The following is a 24575-nucleotide window of genomic DNA, read 5'->3' on the forward strand; positions in this document are numbered from 1 at the left end:
TTTTTCTTTCCAGTTTTTTGTTATTTATATTATTTTTCTCCCCCCCCCCACTTTTTCATTGTTCTATTGTTCTGTAATTCTTTCCATGTTTTCTCTACATTTTGAACTTATTTTATGAGTTCCATTTACTTGCAACTTATGCGCAATAAATAAAACTTATCATTGTTTTTCTTAATTTTCTTCATTTTTTTTTCCTTTTTGTATTTATTTATTATGATATATATATATACAGGGTGATTCTAAAAAGATGGGCAAAATTTTAGGAAGTGATAGTACACAGCCAAGCAAACAATTTTTATCAAAGAATGCATGGTCGAAAACAAACCGCATAACTGCAAGAGCGAGTCAAAGTTTATGCTCTTATATGAGGCAAAAACACACAAAGAACGATGAAGTTAATTTATTAAAGCAAATTTAATGGCATGTGATTAAAATAAGTGTTCAAAACAGTGGCTAGCAATGGTTATGCAAGCAATACAACGGCGAAGAAAAGTTAGGTGAACATTCTGAAACACACCAGGCATATCACGAACTTTCCCTGCAGCGGCCGAAAACTTGGCGACAAGTAACGCAGCGCAGTAACTCGCAACAGGAATGGAGCTTTCACATTTGCATCAAACAATTTTCCAAATGCGCCAGCACCTTTGCATTTTTTTTTTCGACCATGCATTCTCTGATAAAAATTGTTTGCTTGGGTGTGTACTATCACTTCCTAAAATTTTGCCCATCTTTTTAGAATCACCCTGTATATATGGATAGAAAGATACTTGAAACTTTCAGATGTTAGGAACCAGAAAGTAAGTGGTGCACTAGTATTATGAAAATAAACCCATTATTCCATAGATAGAGAATACTTTATATAGAGGTGACCAACCTGCCACCTATGAAAGGTTAAAGTGCATCCCGGGATGTCAATAAAAAATTTATTACAAAAACCTACATAGAAAGAATCCTTGTTTCTAAAAAAGTTTTACAAATACTTCGGAAACTAATTCGAATAAGCATGGAAAAAACTGACATTATAACATTGAAATTCAAAAATGCAGATGTACCAAATCAAAATATCAAAAGATTTTTGGATAATGCAATTACTATTTTTTCCTTCTTTATTTAAGAAAATTTTCTTTTAACTAAAATATGTTCAAAACAAATGAAGTTCTAAGATTTATTTAAAATTAGAGATGCAAAGCTTAAAAGCATTTTAATTGGAAAATATTAATCATATACTTTGTAAAATTTGCAATTGTATATAATTTGCCCTGTTTTTTTTTTTTTTCCATTCTTTTTCGCTAATAAATCACTGTAAATTGACATAAAAAATAAAGTTATTGCTGCCCTCAAAAGCTAATTTTTTTCGACAGTCCTCTTTCAAATTAAGCTTTATAACCCTACTATATATGCATTACATAGATCATAAATAATCTGAATCAGAAAAAGATTACTAAAAACTTAAATTTTTATCTCAGAAAAACTAGTTCCTCAGTAAAAACTAATATTAATGGAACATTTCAAAAAGTATGTAACATTATCTGCTTTGCAGACAACACATCAAACTAGTTTTAACAGGCAATTGAAATTTTTTTTATCTGTGCCTCCCAAACAAAATGTTTTTTACTGATTTCGTATTGTTACTTGCATTTTTTATAAAATTATAATCTGAACATGGGTATAAAACTATTATAATAATGGAAGAATTTAGAAAAGGGCAATTTCTGTACATAGTAAATTTGAAAAAAAAAAAGAAACAAAAACATAGCTGCAAACTGAAATTATAAATAGGTACATAAAATTTAAAATTAATTGTAACTGCACAAAAATATGAAGACCTTAATAATTTTTTTATCTGATCAATGAATCCAAAAACAACAAAGAATTTGAATCAGTCCAAAAAAGAACATAAATATTCATATAAAATACATTGTGTCCCATTTCATAACTTCAAATATTGCCTGTACTAACTATCTAGCCTGTTTAAAATAAGAACATTGCATCATTACAATTGCATCTTTGTATAAGAAAACCTAATACTAAATCAAAAGTTATTAAGGTGTTCTGTACTTTATTTTCTGAATTGTGTTAACATTACTCACTTTCATTATTTGGTAAAGTTACACTGTGCCCAGGAAGAGGTAGTAGTACATCGGTAATATTAGCATTTCCAATATCTTGATCTGTCACAAATTTAACCATGTTAGAAAGAACAGCTTTCCTATTATCCTCCTTATTAAGCAGCAAACTATCCTCAGGAACTTTAAGTATTGATTAAAAAAAGGATGAATTATTAAAACAAAATTATAAAATAAAATAATGAAAAGTAAAATATAAAATTTAAAAGAAAAATTATAATACATACATTATTTACTGATTCATAATTATTTCAATCTAATACGTAATATTGTACAATAGAGAACCGATTATCTGGTATGATCGGGACCATGGCTATTCCGGATAACTGATTTTTCCGGTTATCTGAATCGCTACAAAAAGCCGTTTTTCTTATTGTCAAACTCAACTAAAAAAATATATATATATTCAGAATAATTTTAAAAAAACTCTTACTTCTTTTGACAGTGTAGGGAACTAATGATTATTTCTAAAATTATGGTAAACATCTTTTAAAAAAGAAAGAAGAATTCTGAAATCTTTTGAGGGAAATTTTTTTTTTAAATGGCAGGAAAATGTATTGAATTTCATTCCGGTTTTCTGGTATTCTGATTTCCGGATAACAGTTTCTGTACTGTATTAGTAATTTTTGTCTACAATATTTTCCACAGTAATTGTTCAATGCGGTTAAATCTTAAATGAAATTATTAATAAAAAATTGCATAGTGTATATTTCTGGCTTATTTAAAATACTAGAAATATCTAAAATTGTAAGAAAGACCTAAACATACTCCTACAATTCATTCCTAAACATATTCTTACATAAAAATTACTTTTTAATTTGATGTAAATATAAAAAGGCTGCATTTTTATAAAAATACTTTATATGTATATAAAAATGCTTTGCTATATTATAAGATATTGCTATATTATAATTATAAGATTTTAATAAAAATAATTAATATAAATTTATACAAATTTTCAAGAACTCATGATGCACTTACCATGTGCCCTTAATAAGAGCATAATGCATTAAGTAAATATTTAAAGTTTTCAACTAAAGCTTTTTAAATTTATAAACGGTTTCCCAATTTAGCACAACAGCACAAGTTTAAAATTATAAGTAAACTTTCTATGCACATTTCAACACTGACTATAGATTTTTTTAAAGTTCAACTCTGTACTTGTATTTAGAGTAAATTTTAAATTTAAGGGATACTAAATTTTAAATTTAAGGGATACTAAATTTTAAATTTAAGGGATACATTTCTATTTTTAATATACAATTAGAGTTAAAGCTACAGTGACAAAAGTATTTTACATATAAAATAACAGTTGAAGAAATAAACTTTAAAAAAATTCATTTATACGAATACAACAAATACTGAAATTGTATAAAAGCTATTTATTAATATCACATACACACAATTGCGCATACGTAAACATCTTATTAAAAAAAGATTTTTCATAGAATATTCATGAACTATACAAAATTATATGTTAAAGGTATTTGTCTTATTAATTTATATAATTTATACAATTTAATTTTGATAAATATACTTGGTTTTGATATTCGGGAATCATAACATTGTTAATAATTCATTTCTTAATGCCATTTTTCAACAGTTTCAAAAATGTTCTGAGTTCTTTTTCAACACCTTATTCAAAAAAATTAAAATACAATAAATTAATTTTGGGATAACTTATTTAAATATTTGTTTGAGCAATATTTCTTTCACATAACTATAATTATTAATTTAAGATCAAAGACTATTTTTTCGATTAACATATAAGACTTAATTTCTAAATAACTAAAGTTGGAATTAGTCAAATTTTTTTATCTCCAGTTTCAAACAGTTTTTCATAAACAAAATAATTACAAAATTAAATCCAAAAAAATCTTGGACTTTTTAATAACTTTAATGAGAAAAAAATTAAACAAAATAATCTATTAATGATTTAAATATTTCAATGATGCAGAAACCAATAAAATGTATAACATAAATTGTCTCATAAGGATTCTACTATAGAGACAGCACAATTAAAATATTTATTGAAGACAGAATAACGAAAAGAACCAATCATTAAAAAATCATAAGTATGACAATTCTTCATTCATTCTTCCAAATGATAAATAACAATAGTTTTGATATTAAATCCATAGAACTTTAATAAAAAAAAAATTTTTAACTTTATTTTTTTGGAAAAAAAAGCTGTAACTTATTTTATACATTTATTCCATAAATTTATTATGAATAAAAAAAATAGATAACATCACATTTAAATTTCCAGAATAACATTAAAAATATTATTAATTACAAAGTATGATGTTAAATAATTTTGACATACCATCAGATTCTTTTGATATTAAATCTCCTTTTAAAACTTGAAGTCCGTGAGTTTGTATTCGTTTAGAAACAACTTTATTCCAAATAAAACTTTGATAGCTGTGTATGTACATCAAACGCATATTCCGAGGAACCTGCAAACAAGAAGTAAGTTATAAATTTTGAAAACACAATAAATATATTTTCATGAAATAATTGCATTATCCACAGAGGTGCAAATAGTTCTATTCATTATCAAAATGTATTCTAACTAAAGTATGCCACACATGTGCATGTAATATACAAAAACATATTTTAATGATTACAATGAAACACTCAAAGTAACAGGGGTTTCAAATTAAAACAAAGCTTGATTTTTAATACATACTAACTTGTTGAAAATATTATTCTGGACTTTAAAACTAACAAATAGCTGAAATATTTGAACAATCACTAAAGTTTTTTAAAAATTGCCAATTTGGTAAGATTTTTGTCCCAAGGAAAAAAATAATTTAAATTCTCAATTTTCTGTTTTTCAGAACTTAAACAATTTAGTGTAGAAGAAGCATTTCAAAGGCAAAATATAGGATAAGTAAAACATAACCTAATATATTTTATCTATGAATAATTTTTCTCCATGGATAATTTTCTTCCTACGCAAAAAGAGTTAAAATACTCAATTTTTGCCTATTTTATAGAGAATATTCAGTGTAGAAGTAGAATTTCAAAGACTGGAAAACTAGATCACACATTCCTTTCATTTTCACAGGACTGTGGCTTTTCTTCATATTGCCATTTTTGCGCCATTTTCAAAATTAGTATACAGAGTACTCACTAAAGATAAGCAAAACATAACCTATTCATAGATTTTCCACCAAAGAGAAAATAATTAAATTCCTGTTTTTCCTTATTTTTTTCAAAGACAATTGGTGTAAAAGTAGCAATACAAATAATGAAAAAGTAGATCACAAATGCTCTACATTTTCACAAGACTAAGGTTTTTCCTTGTATTGCAATTTTCATAATTAGTATACATAGTGCTGGCTAAAGATAGGCGAAACACAACCTAACAATCAAGGGAATTTTTCGTCCTAATGAAAACAATAAAAATTTTAAATTTTTGCCTATTTGTTTAAAGCTGTAAAAGTGGGATTTCAAATATTGAAAAAGTAAATTACAAATGCTTTTCACTTTCAGAAGACTGTGATATTTCTCCAAATTGCCATTTTTCTCCATTTTCATAATTAGCAAAGAGTGCTAGCTGAACATGGATAAAATGTAACCTAAAAGTCATGAAAAGTCACAGGGTCACACAAATAATAAATATAACACATTAATTGCTAAAAGGTGTTATTTCAATGTTGACAGAGCCTTCAAAACATGATATTAATTAAAATTAAATAGGCCACTTTGACCAATTTCTTATAAACATACGAATGTAGAGCTCATTGGTGTATCTAAGGTAAGGCAACTATAGCTTTTGCCACAGGTACAGTATCTGAAAAAAGTTCCTAAATCAAAAATTTTTTTTCCATTTTATTTTATTTATTAATTTTTGTTGTTGCTAATTTTTTTATGAATCATCGAAAAATTTTACTTTTGTTCATCTTTTACCGGTAAGCAATGTATTTTTCTTACAATAAAAATGAATATCTACCACAGAGCGCACTCTCAAATGTTTTTTCTCAGGCTAATCTCCATCTTCCTTTTCAGTATATTAATGCTTAAAGTCAAGGCCGATCAATTTCCTCCTACTTTATGCCACACAAATTACACAGCATTTTCATCTCCTATTACAAGAGGTGCGCTTAACTTAAAAATAGTTAACTGGCTCAGGGGAGAGTTGAACCCCTTCACAGGGCAGAGAAGGTAGCTTTTCTGAGAATATAACTTGAAAGTGCGAAGGCCTAAGTCAAGCTGTTATTATCTTTAGATATGCTCCTTTAATTTCAATTTAATCAGCTGCAAAAATCTCTTTTAAAAATGTTCTCTGAATCTGTGGAATAGATCTTACCCTGTTCTAAATTGGTGATAATAAAGAAGAAAACACGCATTCCTCCACAGAAAAAGAGTTTTGCCACACAGGGCAAGGAATTCAAAGAGCGATTAATTGTAATACATACTAGCAAAAGAAAGTACCTTTGCCTTGCATGACAACTAATTTAAACCAATCAAATTATTTAAAATTGAATACACTCTCTTCAATAAAATTTTAAAAAATTAATTAAAATCAATGAAAGATGATCAGTTAGAAAAATAGTTTCTGTCTTTGCAATTTTGAAAGAAAACACCGAATTTTATTTCATCTAATAAAATGATAATGATCTTCATTGATTGTGAGGATCATTTTCTAAATATTTAAATTAATGCATTGAATCATACTAATTTGTTTAAATCCGACAGCTATGATAAAATACAGTTAATTGTTACTGCAATAGTAGGTAGGGTTAAAAGAAAGCATTCGCCCCCCTCTCACCTTTAAATCTAATAAATAAAAAACTATATTTGGTTCTTAAATGTTACTTTTTTCAAATTTTAACCACAAGCTTTTCATTTTGTGATAATGATTTTGATTAGTTATTTTATAACATAAAGATTGATATGAGCAGCTTAAAAGTTTGCATTTAACAAAATATTAATATAACAGCGCAAGAATGGGTTTTTTTTTTCTTTTGCCTATATTGCATGTAGTTTAAAGGATTATGATTTTTATTATTTTTCTACCATTTAAACTTAGACAATATTAAAAACTTAAACTTCATGCCAAGGACTTTTGATTTAGTAGCATTGACTAAAATATTGAACAGCAATTTGAAAATTTCCAATTACACAAAAAAAAGAAAAAAGAACTTAACTTTTGAAATATTTTTATGAATTTCTGCTATTAGCATATTTGCTTGCCCCTATCCCAAAAAGATTTCTGGATGCACAAATAGATCATGTATGTTGTAATTTTAATCATTGATTTGGCTTAAAAATTTTATCCCAACAAGCCCTTATCTTTATGACAAATTTGATTATTATATTTGGACATTGCTATGTCAAAAACAACAGAGTTAATTACGCATTATGAAATTCTTTTAATTTTAGTGTTATTGAAATCAATAGCCATAAAGAAACAAGTTCTAAAATTTCAAATATTTTAAAATTTCTTGAAAAAATATTGTAATTAGTAGTTTCGTGCTTATTGCAAGGAATGTTAAAAAATTTTATTAAGAGTGCTAAAAAAAGTTGCTTCCCTTCTGTTAATAAAAATATCTTCTTCAGCACGACAGCCCCTTACAGGCCTTGGCTGCCTCAACCACACGTAGCCTCCAACGCCTCCTGTCCATGGCGACTTTTTTCCAGTTGTTTATCTTTAATACTTTTAGATCTTTAGCAGTGTCATCCAGCCATCTAGTTGGAGGTCTCCCTCTAGCCTGAGATCCCAAAGGATTTTTAAAGGTGGCGATTCGGACGGCATTATTTTCTGGACCTCTATAGATATGGCCAAGCCATCTTAATCTATTGCTTCAGATGACCTGCACTATCTGTGGCTGTCCGTAGAGTCTATATAATTCAAAGTTGTATCTGATTCGCCAACAGCCTCTTTCCTGTACTGGGCCAAAAATATTGCTAAGGATTTTCCTCTCAAAAACACCAAGAGTACGCTGAGTGTCTGCATTTAGTGTCCATATTTCACTTGCATAGAGCAATGCAGGTAGAATACCAGTATACAATACACACCAATACAATACCAGAATACAATACCAGTCTTATAAATTTTAATTTTAGTTTTTCGGCTGACTAGGCTTGATTTTAATTGCTTTCTTAGTCCAAAGAAACACTTGTTTGCCATTTTAATTATGTTGTCTACTTCTGTTTTTATGCTGTTTTGGTCATTGATTATTGTTCCAAGGTATTTGAATTCACTGATCTTTTCAATGGTGTAACCATTTATGAATAAAGGATCATGATTTACAGTTGTGGCTGGAGATTCCATAAATGTAGTTTTATCTTCATTGATGGTAATGCCCATATTTGTGGCAGAAGTTTCAAGAGCCAGAAAGGCCTCTCTCACAGCTCTCTCTGACCTTCCTATGACATTGATGTCATCGGCATATGCCAGTAATTGAACTGATCTATTCCAAAGAGTGCCTTTTTGGTCTAATTCACTATCTCTGATACATTTCTCCAGAACTAGATTAAAGAGTAGACAGGCGAGGGAATCCCCTTAACGCAGGCCTCTCTCTGTTGAAAAATGTTCCGATAATTGATTTTGAATTTTAACCCTGCTTCTTATATTACTTAGTGTAGTTCGGGTTAAGTTAATGAGTTTAGTAGGGATCGCAAATTCTGCCATTGCTTCCAGTAGTTTATCTCTCTTTATGCTGTCATAAGCAGCTTTAAAGTCTATAAATAAATTAAAAGTTTTGATATTATATTCCTTAGTTTTTTCTAAAATTTGTTTTAGAGTGTGAATTTGATCTATAGTAGATCTTTGTGATCTAAAACTACATTGTTAGTCACCAATTATTTTGTTGGTAAAGGGGAGAAGTCTTGCAAAAAGCAAGTTGGAGAATATTTTATATGCAGTATAGAGGAGTGTAATACCCCTATAGTTACCACATTCAGTCTCCTTTCTCAAATATAGGGCAAATGGAGCCTTCTTCCCATTCAATGGGCAATTAATAAAATAAAATAATCCATATTACGATTAATCAAAAAGCAAAACCTCTTTTAAAGGTTCAAGTTAATTAGCTTTCAAACCAATGTAATTAATTCTACATAATTCCATAAGCCTATATAATTCTCTTAAAAAAAATTTTTTTTTAATTGATTAAATAAAATATGATCTTTTACAATATAACTAAGATTATTACATACTTCAAATAATGCTCTAATTGGGTATCTTTAAACAAAATCATAATATTTTACAAAGGGTGCCAATTTCAGATTTGCCATAGGCATTACTTTCCCTAGATACACCTATTGTAAAGTTTTGCTATACTTAGTCAGCATAAAGACACAAGAGTACATATATTTGATAAGAAACTAGAAGAAAATAACTTATATATTATATACAAGACAAGAGGATACAAAATTAAGGATTTTTAACTTAGGCAAAATAAATCTTAATAACTTCTGTGATTTCTCATTATTTATAATTAGATATATATTGATAAGTGAAATTCATTGAATATAAAATATAATTTAAAACATACTTACAGTATTTAATGAATTGACTAAGTCTTTCTTATTATTACACGCTAGTCCACTTAAAAGTTTGCCCTCAATACCGTTTCTGCGTTTTAAATTTTCTAGTGCTTTATCAGCATTTTTAGTTTCATACCAAATTTTTTTTGCAGAAGATAAGTCGTCAACATCTATAAAGATAAATATGCAATGTTACAACTATGCAAATCAGCAACTGCACTATTATATAATGATTGTGAAGCTTTTTAAATTATTATAAACCTAACAAAAAGTCCGAAAATATTTTACTTGTATCAAATAAAGAAACACAATGTTATAAATATATTTATGATGCATGGATACATGACGATCTGACAAATAACAATCAAATCAAATAAAGATCAAATAACAATAATAATGAATGCGTGCATGTAGTAATAAAAATTTTTAAATTACTAAATGCAATCAATACCTTCCGGCTTTGGAGTTAAAATCAGGTCAATGGCATGTGCCCAATCACCTTTCAGAAGTGATCTAAAAGAAGAGAAATCCTGATGTACTTTTATTAAAATCTAACAGCTTTCTTGCAGATGGCTAAATAAGTACAGAATAAATTTTTACAGTCTTATATTGTGAAACACAGTATTATATTTACACAGTCTTATAAAAGATTGTGAAAATGATTCAATACAAGCTACCAAATTAATAAACGACATATTTATTAAGCACTATAAAAACTATATCTTCAATCAAAATTACATCAAGACTAATAACCGAAAAATGGCAGCTTGATATTAATTTTTTTTTCTTTCTTCCTTTTTAAATCTCTTCACTCCAAAAAGTAATATAGAGCTTAGTCATATCTCACCAATTCACCAAATTTTTAGAAAAGTGTTTTATCACACTCCAACAATTACAAATATCATTGATTTCTCTGTCAATACCACTACACCAAATCATCTTTGGTTTTCCCCTTTTATGTTAATCTATAAATAATCCAAACCTCTTCTCATCTTTTTCTGATCTTCTTAATACTCAGTGAATTCATTATTTGCACTTTCTAATTTCATAAGCAACTCTCTTTTGTTTGCACATAATTAATATGTATGTTTAGATATAAAAAAATAATAACTATTTGAGTCAATCATCATATATAAAATTTGAAAAAATTTACCTAAAAAAATAGAAAAAAAGCCTTTATAAAAAAAATAGCAGAGTGGACCTTTAAATAGTATTCAAAATTTTTTAGTAATAACAGTCAGAACTAAAACCTGCTAAAAATTATGAAAAATCTACAGTAGTTAGTATTTTGGCAGAGCAATTTCAAATTGTGTTTTATTAACTAAACCAGAGTTTCTTAAAGTGTCGGTCACAACCCCACTGGAGTTGCAGGACATGCAGCAAGTGGTCACCAAAAATTTCAACAATTTTGATATTTCTTTAACTAATTATAATATTTGCTGAGTTATCAAATGATTTGAAGCAAAAAATTTGACTTAAATAAGAAAAATTCTGGGCTGCAAAAGACTTTCCAACAACTTCTGCACCTGCAATAACCCCCCTTTTTTTCCTACCACTTATTTGTGCGGGACAATATTTACATCTTTAATCACCATAAAATCAAAGTGTCAATCAAATCTATAGAATATGCCTCCAGCAGAGTCAAATATTTAGCCAAGATTTGGTAATACAATTAATAATAAACAGGCACACTATTCCTGTTCATATTTAATCCTTACTTTTATGAGTTTTCATAGTAGTTACCTTCCCAGTCGCTTCACTTAATGGACAGATGATATCTAATGATTAAATTTCCCAAAAATTTGAATCTATTTGAACATTGTTCTATTCTCTTAAAATTAAAGATTTAAGTTAAAGAGTTAAAACTGTAATAGTATATTATGATACAAACTGAAATTTCCACTCACGCACGTCAGAGTTATGCAATGCTTATGGGGTCCCACAAAATATTCATAAATGTTATGGGGTCCTGACACTAATAAGTTCAAGCAACACTGGAATAAACCATGATTTTTGAAGTCTTAATGTTGTTTTTATTCAATTGATTTTAATTAAAGAGCATTATAGTTTGTCTACAGTAAGAACTTCCCTCGTCACAAAGCCTGAAGCCGTCTGCTGCTATAGAAACAAGAATAGCGCATTTCAGGGATGGTAGCTTCTTTTCACTCTAGGGATAACACAGTAGACTGAAGAAAAATATTCCCTTTCTTTCACGGACCCGAGTCAAAACCTATCCTAAACAGTGACCCCACACCCTGATTTGAAATAGTTATACCTCGTTACCATAGTTACCGCCACTGGTCCAGATGAATGGCTAGGGAAGTTCTTACTTTAGATACACTATAGGTTGAGTGCTAAAGGATTAAGCTAAGATTGATTAGATCACCAACAACAACAATAAACTCATAACACAAATTTATTAAAAATTTACATACTTCAAAAAACTATAAACAGAACACTCTTTATAACAATTTAAGATAAAGGAAAGGTCAAATTAGTATAAAAGCATAGAAATAAAATATAGAGTATAAAGTAGTATAGAGTATAAAATATAGAGTATAAAGTAGTATAGAGTATAAAAGCATAGAAATAGAGTTACCTGCCAATTGCATGAGTAGGTACACAAGATGTCCCAAAACGCTGCATACCATAGTAGTTTATGAAACCTTTGGTAGACAGAGATTGCATTGCTTGTTTAATTACATCTTCAGACCCATAAAACTGCCTACAAGGAGCAAAAAAAAATTTTAAAAACAATTGTTAACATACAATTGTTAACGTCTATTGTTAACATACAATTGTTCACCCCTTTTGCAACAAAAGCTTGTGTCTAAATTACAGTAATAGAGTTACTTTTATTCTGATCCCATAGAACACTACTCCCTTCTTAATATACATGGAAAAAGGGTTTTTAAATTATTTTCATGTTCAGTAAAACATATGACGTTTAGGAACATATAAAGTGCATTATTTTAATTTTTAATCAAGACAATCTCAAATATTGGACAATGTCAGTGCCTAAACTTAACTAAAAATTATAATTGTTGGCAAGTTATTGTTGAGCAGAGTTAAAACAAACATAAAGAAAAATACTATCAAAATTTTAAATTTTGATTATTCCAATTATTCAGAATTCAGCAAGTAAATTGGACAAATTGTAAAAAAGAAATTCATTTAACCCTTTGCTGATTGCTGGGGCAACATTTGGAACAGAATGACAGGTTTCACCATGTGAAGGTTAAGTATAATCTTTAGAAATATAATTTTGACAAAATCTCAGTGTTAACAATTTTAACTACCAAATAAAACTAAATAAAACTTTTGACATTAATTAGATTATTGCTAGTTTTAAAATTGACAAATTTTTATTATCATAAGTAAAACTGAAGATATATTCTTTTCTTGTTCATGTTCAACAATAAGATAAGAAGTATTTCAGGGCAAAAATTTATACATAACAATGAAGGAGCAATTTTGGCAATTAATAAAAGATTAATAGTTTAAATTTTCTAGTAAAACTTTAGTGGATCTCTAATTTAAAATTGAGTCTTTAAAAATTTAAATAATAAGAAAATATTAATTTTAAAATAACAGAAATTTTAATTTAAGACAAAAATTTATACATCACAACGTAATGGCAATTTTAGAGAATTAAATAAGATTAATAATTTTGATTTTCTAGTAAAAATTAACTAAGTATCTGATATAAAGTTGATTCTTTATAAGAATATAATATAAAATCACTGAAACTTTCATTTCATTGAATGCTCCCATATTTAGTTCTGATATACATTAAATTAAAAATTAAAGGGAAAAAAAACAGTGCATTAACTATAATAAAAATAAAATCAATTAAATAAAGAAAAGTAAACAAACCTTAAAACAATATTAAAATGATTCCCAGCTAAGTCACCCAATCTAATTTGATCTGGTTTAAATCTGAAATGAAAAAAAAATAATAATAATAAGACCAAACACTCAACAAATTTCTGCTGTTATCAAATCAAAGCTTACTTACTGAATGTTTCCCACTTTTATCATTTGAAAATGCTTATTAATTCCAAGAAGTTTCCCACATGGCAATCTATAAGCTGAAACTAATTGACTTGTTTTTGCTCTTTTATCTTTTGTTCCAGCATAAGAGAATATTTTTGGTTGAACCCTTTAAAACAACACAAAATACTTTAAAGTTAAATATAAAAAAGCAAGCAATTTAATCAAAATTAAGAAGGAATGTCCTAAATTTTATACAACAAATAAAAAATTTGTTAATCATAAAAATTAGTAAATTAGTTATCATAATGGAGCATGCCTGAATGAAAAGCATAAATATTAGTTACAGTTTAAAGTAATGTTTAATAGGTCTCTTATTCATAAAATTTTGAAAAAAAATTTCTAAACAAATGTATTCCTGGTAGCATTGAAAGTAATACTTTAAACTTATAAAACGATACTTGAGTTAGCATTCAAAACTAAAGAGCTGAACAGAAAGAGAAATATGATTTTTCTGAAAAGCTATTTAATTTTACTACCATTATAACTCATTTGGTTTTACTAATTTGATTGCCTTGAAATTTACAAAAAAAGTATTGTTTCATTTTATTTTCAGTCTAAAAATGATAAATAATATAAAACAGACGAAAATTGGAATTTAGTTTCCAATAGCAATTATTTTTAACAAAATAGTTATTACTACTACGTAATTTACAAGCACCCTAAGAACACTTTTATTACGAGTGAAAAAAAAAAAAAAAATTTTGTCACAAAACAAAATATAAAACTTTCTTAAATGTCTACATTAAAGAAAGCTAAAAACAGATTTACTTTAATTATAATTGAATAGAATATTAATTCACACATAAATTTCTAAATAACACATATCTCATTTCCTAAATAATAATTCTGAAGCATTTATATGAATTTAACACAATTGCTGATATTAATTTATGCAAACTAAGACATAGATTTTGACCAAAAAAAAAATTTACAAAAAAAATTATGAGGACAAATTACGGACAAATTCCATCAACTTTAACATAAATTCTAACATTGTGAAAATTAACAGAAAATAACTCTAAAGTCATTTATAGTAATTATATTTTGAGATAATAAACAAATGTTAGGAGACAAAAAATTTGTTTGAAATTTAAGAAATGATAGCAAATGCATGGCACAATACAATACGTACTTATCGATCATTTTCAAGTCAGAATTTACACCAAAAAACAAAAACAAAAAAATAAAATTTCATTTATGTTTCATATTATTAGAAATTTAAAGAGACTAGCAACAAATTAAAAAAAGTTGAAACAAAATGCTTAGCACAAAAGGCAGGAGCATGAAGAAGTGTAATGATATTATTAAAACAGATTGTAAATGATTCTGGAAAATTATCAGTTTATAAAATGTCAAATTTCTTCTGTTATGTAAGAATCAAAAAAAATTCCAAAGTAGCAAAAAAATGTAGTTTTATTATTTTTTAATTTTTTATGAAAAGAAAAAAAGTAGATTAACTAAAAATTTAAAAACTTTACCAAGCATCTAAACTTTTTCTTATAACAAACTTGCTTGCGTTACTTATTTGTATAAAATGTTTGGCTTTAGTTTTTGATGAGCAAAAGAACATAGATAAGAAGGTTTATGATATTTTACTATTTCTTACGAAAAATTTCAATAATTTTTTTTCACTTTATAAACTTTATTACCAAACTAAAAACTTTATCTAATAAATTAAAAACTTAGAAAACTTAATTTTAGCAAATTAATGAACTTATTTAAGCTACGCGTTTTTTATTGTTACTTTTTTTTAATTAATTTATGTCTATAAATATTATATTCAATGAAAAATATTTAAAAAAAATATTTTAACTTACTAGCATATCATTACGGTCATATTATCAATATTTCTCTAAATCCAGAGGCAAGTTGACTATTTAAACATTAAAAATAATAAGACCAAACAGACAATCTATATATAGTCTGAAAAATATGATGTTATCCAAATTTTTTTAGCAAAAATTATAAAAAGCAATTACATTTTGGCAAGAAATCAAACATTAATTTAAAAATATATCTAGTTATTATATATTATCTCATGAAACCTATTCTTCAGTTTAGAAAATTGAATGATATTTTATTTAAATAAATTTAGGTATCTCAAACATTATCATACTAGAAATATGATCATTCAAAATAAAAAAATTTCTTTCTTTAATATATTAACTCATTTTAGTAGCAAAAACTGATTATGTGCAAGCAATCTTAAGCAATCTAAAGACGGGGAAAAAAATTTCATCAATGCAAAAAATACATATATAAGGATAGTAAAAATAATTCAATTAATAATTGTGTATATTATCTATAAAAAATAATGGAAAAACATGAAAAAATTATAATTAATATCAGTGATATAGATGATTATTAAAATGGTGATTAATAAAATGGTGATTAATAAAATGTCATCGAATAATGTAATCAAAATTTTAATAATCACTTAAAATAAATAAAAAAACAAAAAAATATACCTCAAGAAAGAAGATATAGTATTAATTGCATCAATTGTGTCTTTATTTTCTTTGTATAAAACAAAATGGGAATAATTTCCACCAGCAGGTGGCTGAAACCTTTTGCCTGCAAAAATAAATGAAATAAATAATAATCATAACATATGAATTGAATTGAACCAAAATCAAACAGAATTTTTGAATAGAATTTTTTTTTTCTTCATTTCTAAATTAAAATTTGTATACAAGTTTAACACAAAACAAATCACAAGATATGGAATAAATGAGAATTATAGAAGTTATAACAAGTAAATATATAGATGCTATAACAAGTACTTGTCATAACAAGTAGATAACAAGTAGATAACAAGCAAAAACTTCCAAATAAATTAAGATAATGAGAACATTGAGTCAAAACAGCCTAAATAATTTTTTATATAATAATCAGTTTTTCTCATACAAATATGCCATTTAAATGGTGTGGGAAATTCTTTGAATATGTTAATCAATTAGTGCTACCTATGAATTAAGTTATTAAATCAAATACAAAAATATAAATTTACAGAGTAAACATACTTTTTGATAGATTTTTGAGCCTTAATATATATATCCACTATATGAATACATGGTCCTACAGATTAGTCAAGCTTGTGAAAAGCTTGTTATTTTTGCTGTTGAATTTTCCATGCTCCTAGAACTAAACATGCATCTCAAAAATAATTTTAATTTATAAAGGGAAATACTCGAAGATAATTTGATGAAGAAAACATAATGGAAACTATTGTAATGTAAAATGAAAACTATTTAATTTGATAATAAAACAAAATTTTGAATTATAGAATCCAAGATTTGAACCAAATTAGGGGAATGGGTAAACTTAAAAACAGTTTAAACCCTATTTAAGATTAAAATATACTGAATAATTTATTTTTAGTTAATTGCAAAGTAATTTAATTAACTAAAAACATAAAATACCACTTTTAGCAAATTCAATTCTTGTTCAAGCAAAAAGAAAAAAAAAACTGTAATTACATAAATTATATTTTACAAAAAATATTACATTTCATTAAGTACTATATATAATTGTAAGTTTTACCTCTTTGAAAACATTTCTTGACAATTATATACTTTTTTCCATCCTTATCTTCAGTAGCTGAATCAATATTATTATAGCTTTGCCTTAATCCAATATGAATTTCTTTTCTAGAGTTTTTGTCCATTTCTGAAACCTTTACAAATGAAATCAGAGTTACAAAAACGAATAATTAAAAAAAAAAATGAAGTTTCAAAATTCAAACAAAAATCAGCATTTTAATACAATAAACCAAAATTTTAAGCAAAGTCAATATTAATCATATCATTTCATTAAGAAAAATAATAACTGCTCATTTATTTCAATTGAATAGCGATTTTCATAGTATAATTATATAAATTTTAAGATTTAAGCTAAGGAAATCTTTTTGAACATGTGAAATTAAACAAACTCAATGAAATCTAATATACACTAAATGAAATCTAATATTCATTAAAAACTTACATCAATTAATACTTCATTACATTCTTCCACATTATTAGCTAAATCTTGTAGTTTTTTCAAAGTATCTTCAACAAGTAAGTCACTAAGCTGTTTAAAAAGAGTAAAGGTTTCAAGATAAATAATAAACATGACAAAAAAAAATTTATGCATTCTAAAATTATTTATAAAAAATGAAGGATAAATTTCAAAATATGATATATTCAACATGAAAATATGTCAGACTTGTCAGAAAAAATTAGTTCATCTCCATACTTGTTATACAGTATAACCTTGAAAATCCCCACTACTCAGAAAGTATGGATTTTGGAAAATTCTAGATTTCATACAATTTACTTAAGCAAACAGAAAATCGAAATTTATGGACCCAATGTCAATAAAAATGTTGTAAAAAAAGCACAATTCCAACGCAAACTTGCACACTCTTTTACTCCTCTTAAAGCAGAAATGCAAAAGTTATGGATGCAATGTTAATAAAAATGTTGTAAAAAAAGTACAATTCCAACGCAAACTTGCGCACTCTTTTACTCCTCTGTTTGGCAGGGTTATGAATTTTTGCATGGTTTAAAAAAATCTTGATATGATAATCAGAAATTTTGAGACGCATTATGTGTTGTCTCTTTTTTGACATGCTCGATTAGTGAAAATGAAATAGTAAATTTATATTGTGTAGCCATTCATTTTTGTGACAGTTATTATGACATATTTCAATGTATGTAGTTTTTAAAATCCATATATTTTTAATAGAATACTCAACACATAATTTTTAAATACATTTAAATTATGTTATTTTGATGAAAATAACACCAACTTTGAAATAAAACATCTTTATTTCAAGATAAATTAAGTATTCAAGTATAAAATATAATTATCTAACGAAACTCATAGTCAAACAACACATAGTTCTAAGAGCTACCATTCCACATACCGCCAACTTCAGCAAAGCTAAACAAAAAAACACTCACTTCAAACTGAGAAATTCCAAAAGCTATTAGCCTGCTGCCAGCAGAGCATGGCCAGGAACATAGACATTTAAAAATAAATAATCACTTTTTGACTTGCTTAATTTCCTCATAAATTTTCACGGTTCTCCCATTGTTCATCCATTCACACTTATAGATTTTCACTTGGTTCTTATGATATTGATATTTATAATCAGGGGTCTGTCTAAGTCAAATTTACTGCCGTTTAACGGTACCTTCACAAAATCAACTTAAGGAAAAACAATAATTTCACAAAATACTTTTTTTTTAAATTTTATTTCTGTATCCCGTAAGAAACTATACATTTTTATCACATTTTTGTGCTGATTTTTTAAAATAATTTTTAATTTTCACAAATTATGTCTAAATTTTCACAAAATAGATACTTTACAGAAAAACCTAGACAGACCCCTGATAATACATTATTATGATACATGAATTTCACATTGAAGTAATTACTTTTTAAAAATTACTCTATTCGCAAAGATTTCGCAGGAAATTCATGTTTTATCATCAATCATTTTATCAGCAGTTATTGCTATGGATTTCCATAGTCTTCTAAGTAAATATTTTTATAACGTGATATTATAATGACATGATATTATAATGACATGATATTATAATCATTTGAATATCTAAATGTCAATTCTTGCATCATGCCTATAATTTAAAATTGATTTAACAAATTTTTCTTGTCATGCTATAAAAAAAGTCAAAAATGAATACAAGAAATTAGATACATGACAGATATTTAAAAAAACTTGAATTTTGCCAGTTTCAACCTTTCGCTATAAGCTTCAACAGAATTTTTTTTTCTTCATTCCTCATATTTCTTACACTTTTTTTTACATATTTATAGATAGATTCTTATTGTATTGTACAAGTTAGTTAGAGAAGTTTATATAATTAGTGAAGTTCATCGAAATCCCACAGATGTAAACCCAGTAAAAAAAAATAATAATTCCCCATTAGCCAGAAGGAAAAAAGGGAACACATATTTCAACAACAAATACAAGAAGGAAAAGAAAAAGAGGTAGGCCATGTACAATATGGTAAGCTAAATGAGAAAAAATCTCTGAGCAGTGTAGGATTTATTAGATTGAGAGTAATTTTTTTTAAAGAAGAAAACAATGAAAATTATGGGGGGGGGAATAGAAATATAATAATGACAACCGAAGCTAACGTCGTCAGGGGGTACCAGCATCGGAGGTCATAAAAATACAAAACTTTTTTAATAGAAAAGGTTCTGTATTTTTATGACTTCCGGGGCTGGACAACCTGATGACCTCAGCTTCGGTTATCATTATTATATATTTCCTTTTTTTCATAATTTTCATTGTTTTTATTTTTAAAAATTTGTTACTGTTTTCAATTTTATTGTGGAATTTCTGATGTATTGCACAACTTTTCTTTGAAATTCGAGTTTTTAACTGCTTTTTACAAGATTTTTGATTTCTCTTTTTATTAGATAGAGAGTAGTGGCATTCAATTGATAAAGATAGATAAAGCTGCTAGAGACAGCAATGGCTGACAACTGACAGTAGAGCTAATAGAAGAAGAAGATTCTTAGATTCTGACAATTTTAAATCATCATCAACTATGCCACATACACATCTAACAACATAATAATTTCAATTTGATTTCTTTCAACAAATTCATTGCTTGACTCTTATCATAAGTTATCATTAACAATGCCACACAGTCATCTAAAAAGACAAATCAAATTTTTTTTTTTAAATTCAATATATTATAAAACAGATTCTTACCACTTTAAGTCATCCTTAAATACACCACATAAACATCTGATAAAAAATTTCAGTTTGAAATTAAAATATACACAATTTGTAACATTATACATGTGAAAGAAAAAGAATTGAATCAGAATACGGGAAAATATTACTTTTATCAATCAGCAAATCAGTATCAGTTCGCAGTTACAGACAATCATCAAACCACTTTAATTAAATAAACTTTAATAAAAGAAAAACTTTCCTAAAAAACTAATGCTACCAAGTAGTCCAAAACATGTTCTATGCATTTATTATTTAAAAATCCTTAATATAAAAATAATTATCTGGAGTGTAAAATATAAATTTACATAGCAAAACTTATTTTTTAAAAAAAATTCACGGAAAGATGCAAAATTGCCAATATTATTCTGAATCATCAATATAATACTAAAAATTATTTTTTGTATGTTTATTTTGAGCATAAGTGTAAATTAGATGAGAATTCAGGAAAAAAAAGAATGTAAAATGCTTCCTAAATAATGTAAAATTATCTCAGAATTAAATATCCCAGTTAAACAATTAAAATTCAGGGAAAGAAATTTATTTATTCAAAATATCAAATTAATACATACTTTGCTGTCTAAAACTGGTTCTGGAGGCTTTTCTAAATTAGTTAAGCGAACAACATTCAGCTTTGAGTCAATTTCATTAACAATAAAATCAGAATACCTAAATGAACATAAAATCATAATTAAAAGAAGGAATTGAAGTTAAGGAAATAATAATAGAACTAGAAGTAGTGACAATTAGAAATAGGTTTCTTCTAAACCTAACTACAAGAATTTTTTTTTAAAAACGAAATATCAAATACAACAATTTTTTTAACAATTTATAATTTCAATCCAACTAAAATTATATTAATTTCAAAACTCATTTTTAAAAAAGCAAAAACTAAATAGTAACAATTAGAAAGGAAAATAAATGTAATGAATTTCACAAAAAATTAAACTAACTGTAATTCTCTGATACTTTTACAAAAATTATTATAGTAAAACCTAATTTCTAAACTTTATAAAAAATTATTACAATATCATTTACAGCTTATTAATATAATTAAATTAATGGATCACAGACTAATATGGTACACTAATAAACAGAATTTATTTAATTCAAATACCATAAACAAATTTTTAACCAATAACTGTAAGTACAGTGTAAATGCTCAAACTAGCTCATAAATACAAAAAATGTAATTTCTTAAGAAATTAGATGCAAAAACTTTTTTATTTTCTGGTACTATAAATTGAATTTAAGTTATTCTTATAATCAAAGCGCAAAATGTGGCAAATTTGGACGAAAAATTTTGAAATATACTCTCCATACTAATCGCACTTGCCATATTGCAATTAAGTATGGAGAGTATATTTCAAAATTTAAAGCGTTGAGCTTTAAATTAAATTATGAATGATTTCATTAATGTGCCTTATTCCAAAAACACGAGGATGTGTTTCGAAATCCAGAGCTACATCTTTCTTTTAAATACAGTAAAGAATGCTAATTCAGACACTTTTCAATAATAAAAAAAAAAAAATAGTGCATGGAGTCCCTCCGCGCAGAAGAAGTGAAACTTCGTAATGTGGAAATGAAAATAGGAAGGGGTAGAAATTGATTTTTAGTGAAATCATAGTGTTTCTTTAAGACAAACTTTATTAACAATGCTTACAATTCACAATTGATCGCATCTTTTAATTATCATTTTCGAGTGGAGAAATATCCAAATCTATAACATTTACAATGGGATTATGATAACTAAAGTAAGATACGAAATGTTTGAGTTCTATTTTTTCAATATTTCTTGCAAAAACTGCATCAATGGTAGTTACCCCTTTGGTTGTTGGATCATTCCTACCATTTATCATTTCCAATCCAAATTTGTCTTTAAGGAAGGTTAATAATGTTTCAGCTTCAGGTAACGAGAAATTCACATTAAAATCTCCTGCAAGGATCACAGGCCGCTCACAATAATCAATTTCTTCACCAGTAACGTCTGCCAGAGCTTGTGAACCTGCAGTGGATAGTGGCAATAAAGATTTTGCAATAAATAATTTAATATCCCTCATGGCAGCATTTGGTGAAATATAAATGGCAATTAGAAAAGAGAAAACCTAACAATCAATTGATATTCACAAGAGACGTACCTTGACATAACCTTAAATCCGTCGCATTGTCCGTGGGATTGTTTTCACTCATTTTTTACAATTGTTATCCACTAAGTTTGAAAATAAAAAAATACTACCCTATTAAATTATATGTGTATCAAATCAAACTAAAATATTTGTAGAAAAACAATACTTTTATGACTTTTATTATTTTTAAGCTAGTGAGAACGAAAACAATATGGAAATGAATGATGGAAAACTGGATCCTACCACGTAATTTCCCGGCCAATAAAAATGTATCATTAACTGTTTAACGCAACCTTGTTGGAAGTTGCATAAGAAGTATCACTTCAAAAAAGATCGTTTTTCTATACTGTTATATTTTAAAAATTGTTCCTATTTATTATGAATGTTAAATTATGGTGAGTAAAAATTTTAGTTTGGATCTAAAGAACTGAAATTTCATAGCCTGTTAATATGTTAATTGCTAAGCAATTATATTGGTCATTAATTTTTTTCTGTCATTTTGTTCAGTTCTTCCCTATATCCTCAAAGAGTAGGTTTCTTCCAGATAAAATGTCAACTACTAATGACTCTGAATGAAACTCTTTATATCTAACATATTTATAACAAAACAAAACAAAAAAAACATAATTTTTACAGAAAAGAAAAAAGAATGTAATTAAAACATACATTCTTTTTCCATTACTTCGTATTATTCTTTAGAAAAACAAAAAATAATTTATTTACGTTTCTAAGGAATTCAAAAGATTTTCTAGAAATCTTTCATAGGTTACTGAATTTTCCTTATCTTAAAGTTTCTGAATCATCCTATAAATTGAAACAGGTTTAAAAAATAACTCTTTTTTGACATTTGGGCAGTTGTGGAGCTCCTTCATGGTCATTATTTGTTGTCCTATTAGAATAATTAGGATTAAATACAAACATTTGTTGTTAAATAAGGAGAGTTAGTTAAACATAGGTTCAAAGAAAAAAAAACTGGGACCATATAACTACGTCTGAACTAGATGATGATTAAAATTAAAAACAATATATATATATACAGTAGGGAACCGATTATCCGGAACGAACGGGACCATCGCTATTCCGGATAACTGATTTTTCCGGTTTTCTGAATCGCTACAAAAAGCTGTTTTTTTTATTGTTAAACCCAACTTCAAAAAAAAATATTTGGAAATAATCTTAAAAAGAAGAAAAAACGATGAAGTAATACACTAATGATTATTTCCAAAATGATGGTAAGGTAAACATCTTTCAAAAAAGAAAGAAAAATCCTAAAATCTTATGAGGAAAAAAACATTTTTTTAACAAAAAATGGCTGGAAAATTTATTAAATTTCGTTCCGGTTTTTTGGTTTTCCGGTTTTCTGATTTCCGGATAACGGGTTCTGTACTGTATAACAAAATAAATAAATAAAAGAAAACACGAAGAAATTTAAGAAAAACAATAAGTTTCATTTATTGCACATAAGCTTCAAGTAAACAGAACTCATTAGATAAGTTCAAAATGAAGATAAAACAAAGGAAAATTATATACATATGAAAAAAGGGGGGAAATAATAATTAAAGAAAAAATAACAAACAACTGATTAAAAAAAAAAGGATGAAATTTTGTTTAAAAAAACCGGGGGGAAAAAAAGATATAATCTTTTCATCAGCCCACACAATTATATCAGCAAAAAAGAGTGCTTTCTGATATTATATGAATATAGCCATAACAAAATATTATTAATACCATAGTGTGAGAAGCACTCAAAAAAATTTTGTTTACAAAAATTACAACAAATAAAATAGAACACAATAAGCAAAATTGACATGTAAAAGCAAAAAATAAAAGAAAAGGAAAAACATTATAAAACATAAACTAGAAGCGAGTAGCGAAATCAGATGTACTTACATGAACGGGAAATTTTTCAAGAATGATTAAAAATGTTTTCGCAACAAGATTGCCAGATTACAAAATATGAAAACAGAAGTGCAAATTGAGTGTATCTTCATTTTGAACTTACATATATATATA

At 26.6% G+C, this 24575-nt stretch overlaps 1 protein-coding gene across 1 annotated transcript in view; it reads right to left on the reverse strand.

The window, feature by feature from the left end:
- Positions 1-21105, reverse strand: part of LOC107438085 (pseudouridine synthase 7) — a gene marked incomplete at its 5' end in the record, with an annotated part of 32229 nt that extends 11124 nt beyond the window's left edge. The window contains 11 exon segments of the mRNA XM_043049230.1: positions 2091-2249; positions 4453-4585; positions 9639-9796; positions 10078-10139; positions 12226-12351; positions 13503-13565; positions 13645-13788; positions 16151-16256; positions 17226-17358; positions 17667-17753; positions 21009-21105. Coding sequence (XP_042905164.1) covers positions 2091-2249; positions 4453-4585; positions 9639-9796; positions 10078-10139; positions 12226-12351; positions 13503-13565; positions 13645-13788; positions 16151-16256; positions 17226-17358; positions 17667-17753; positions 21009-21105 — 1268 coding nt within the window.
- Positions 21106-24575: the final 3470 nt, after the last annotated feature.

This window comes from Parasteatoda tepidariorum, chromosome 10, assembly GCF_043381705.1.
Source record: "Parasteatoda tepidariorum isolate YZ-2023 chromosome 10, CAS_Ptep_4.0, whole genome shotgun sequence".
Taxonomy (NCBI): Eukaryota; Metazoa; Arthropoda; class Arachnida; order Araneae; family Theridiidae; genus Parasteatoda; species Parasteatoda tepidariorum.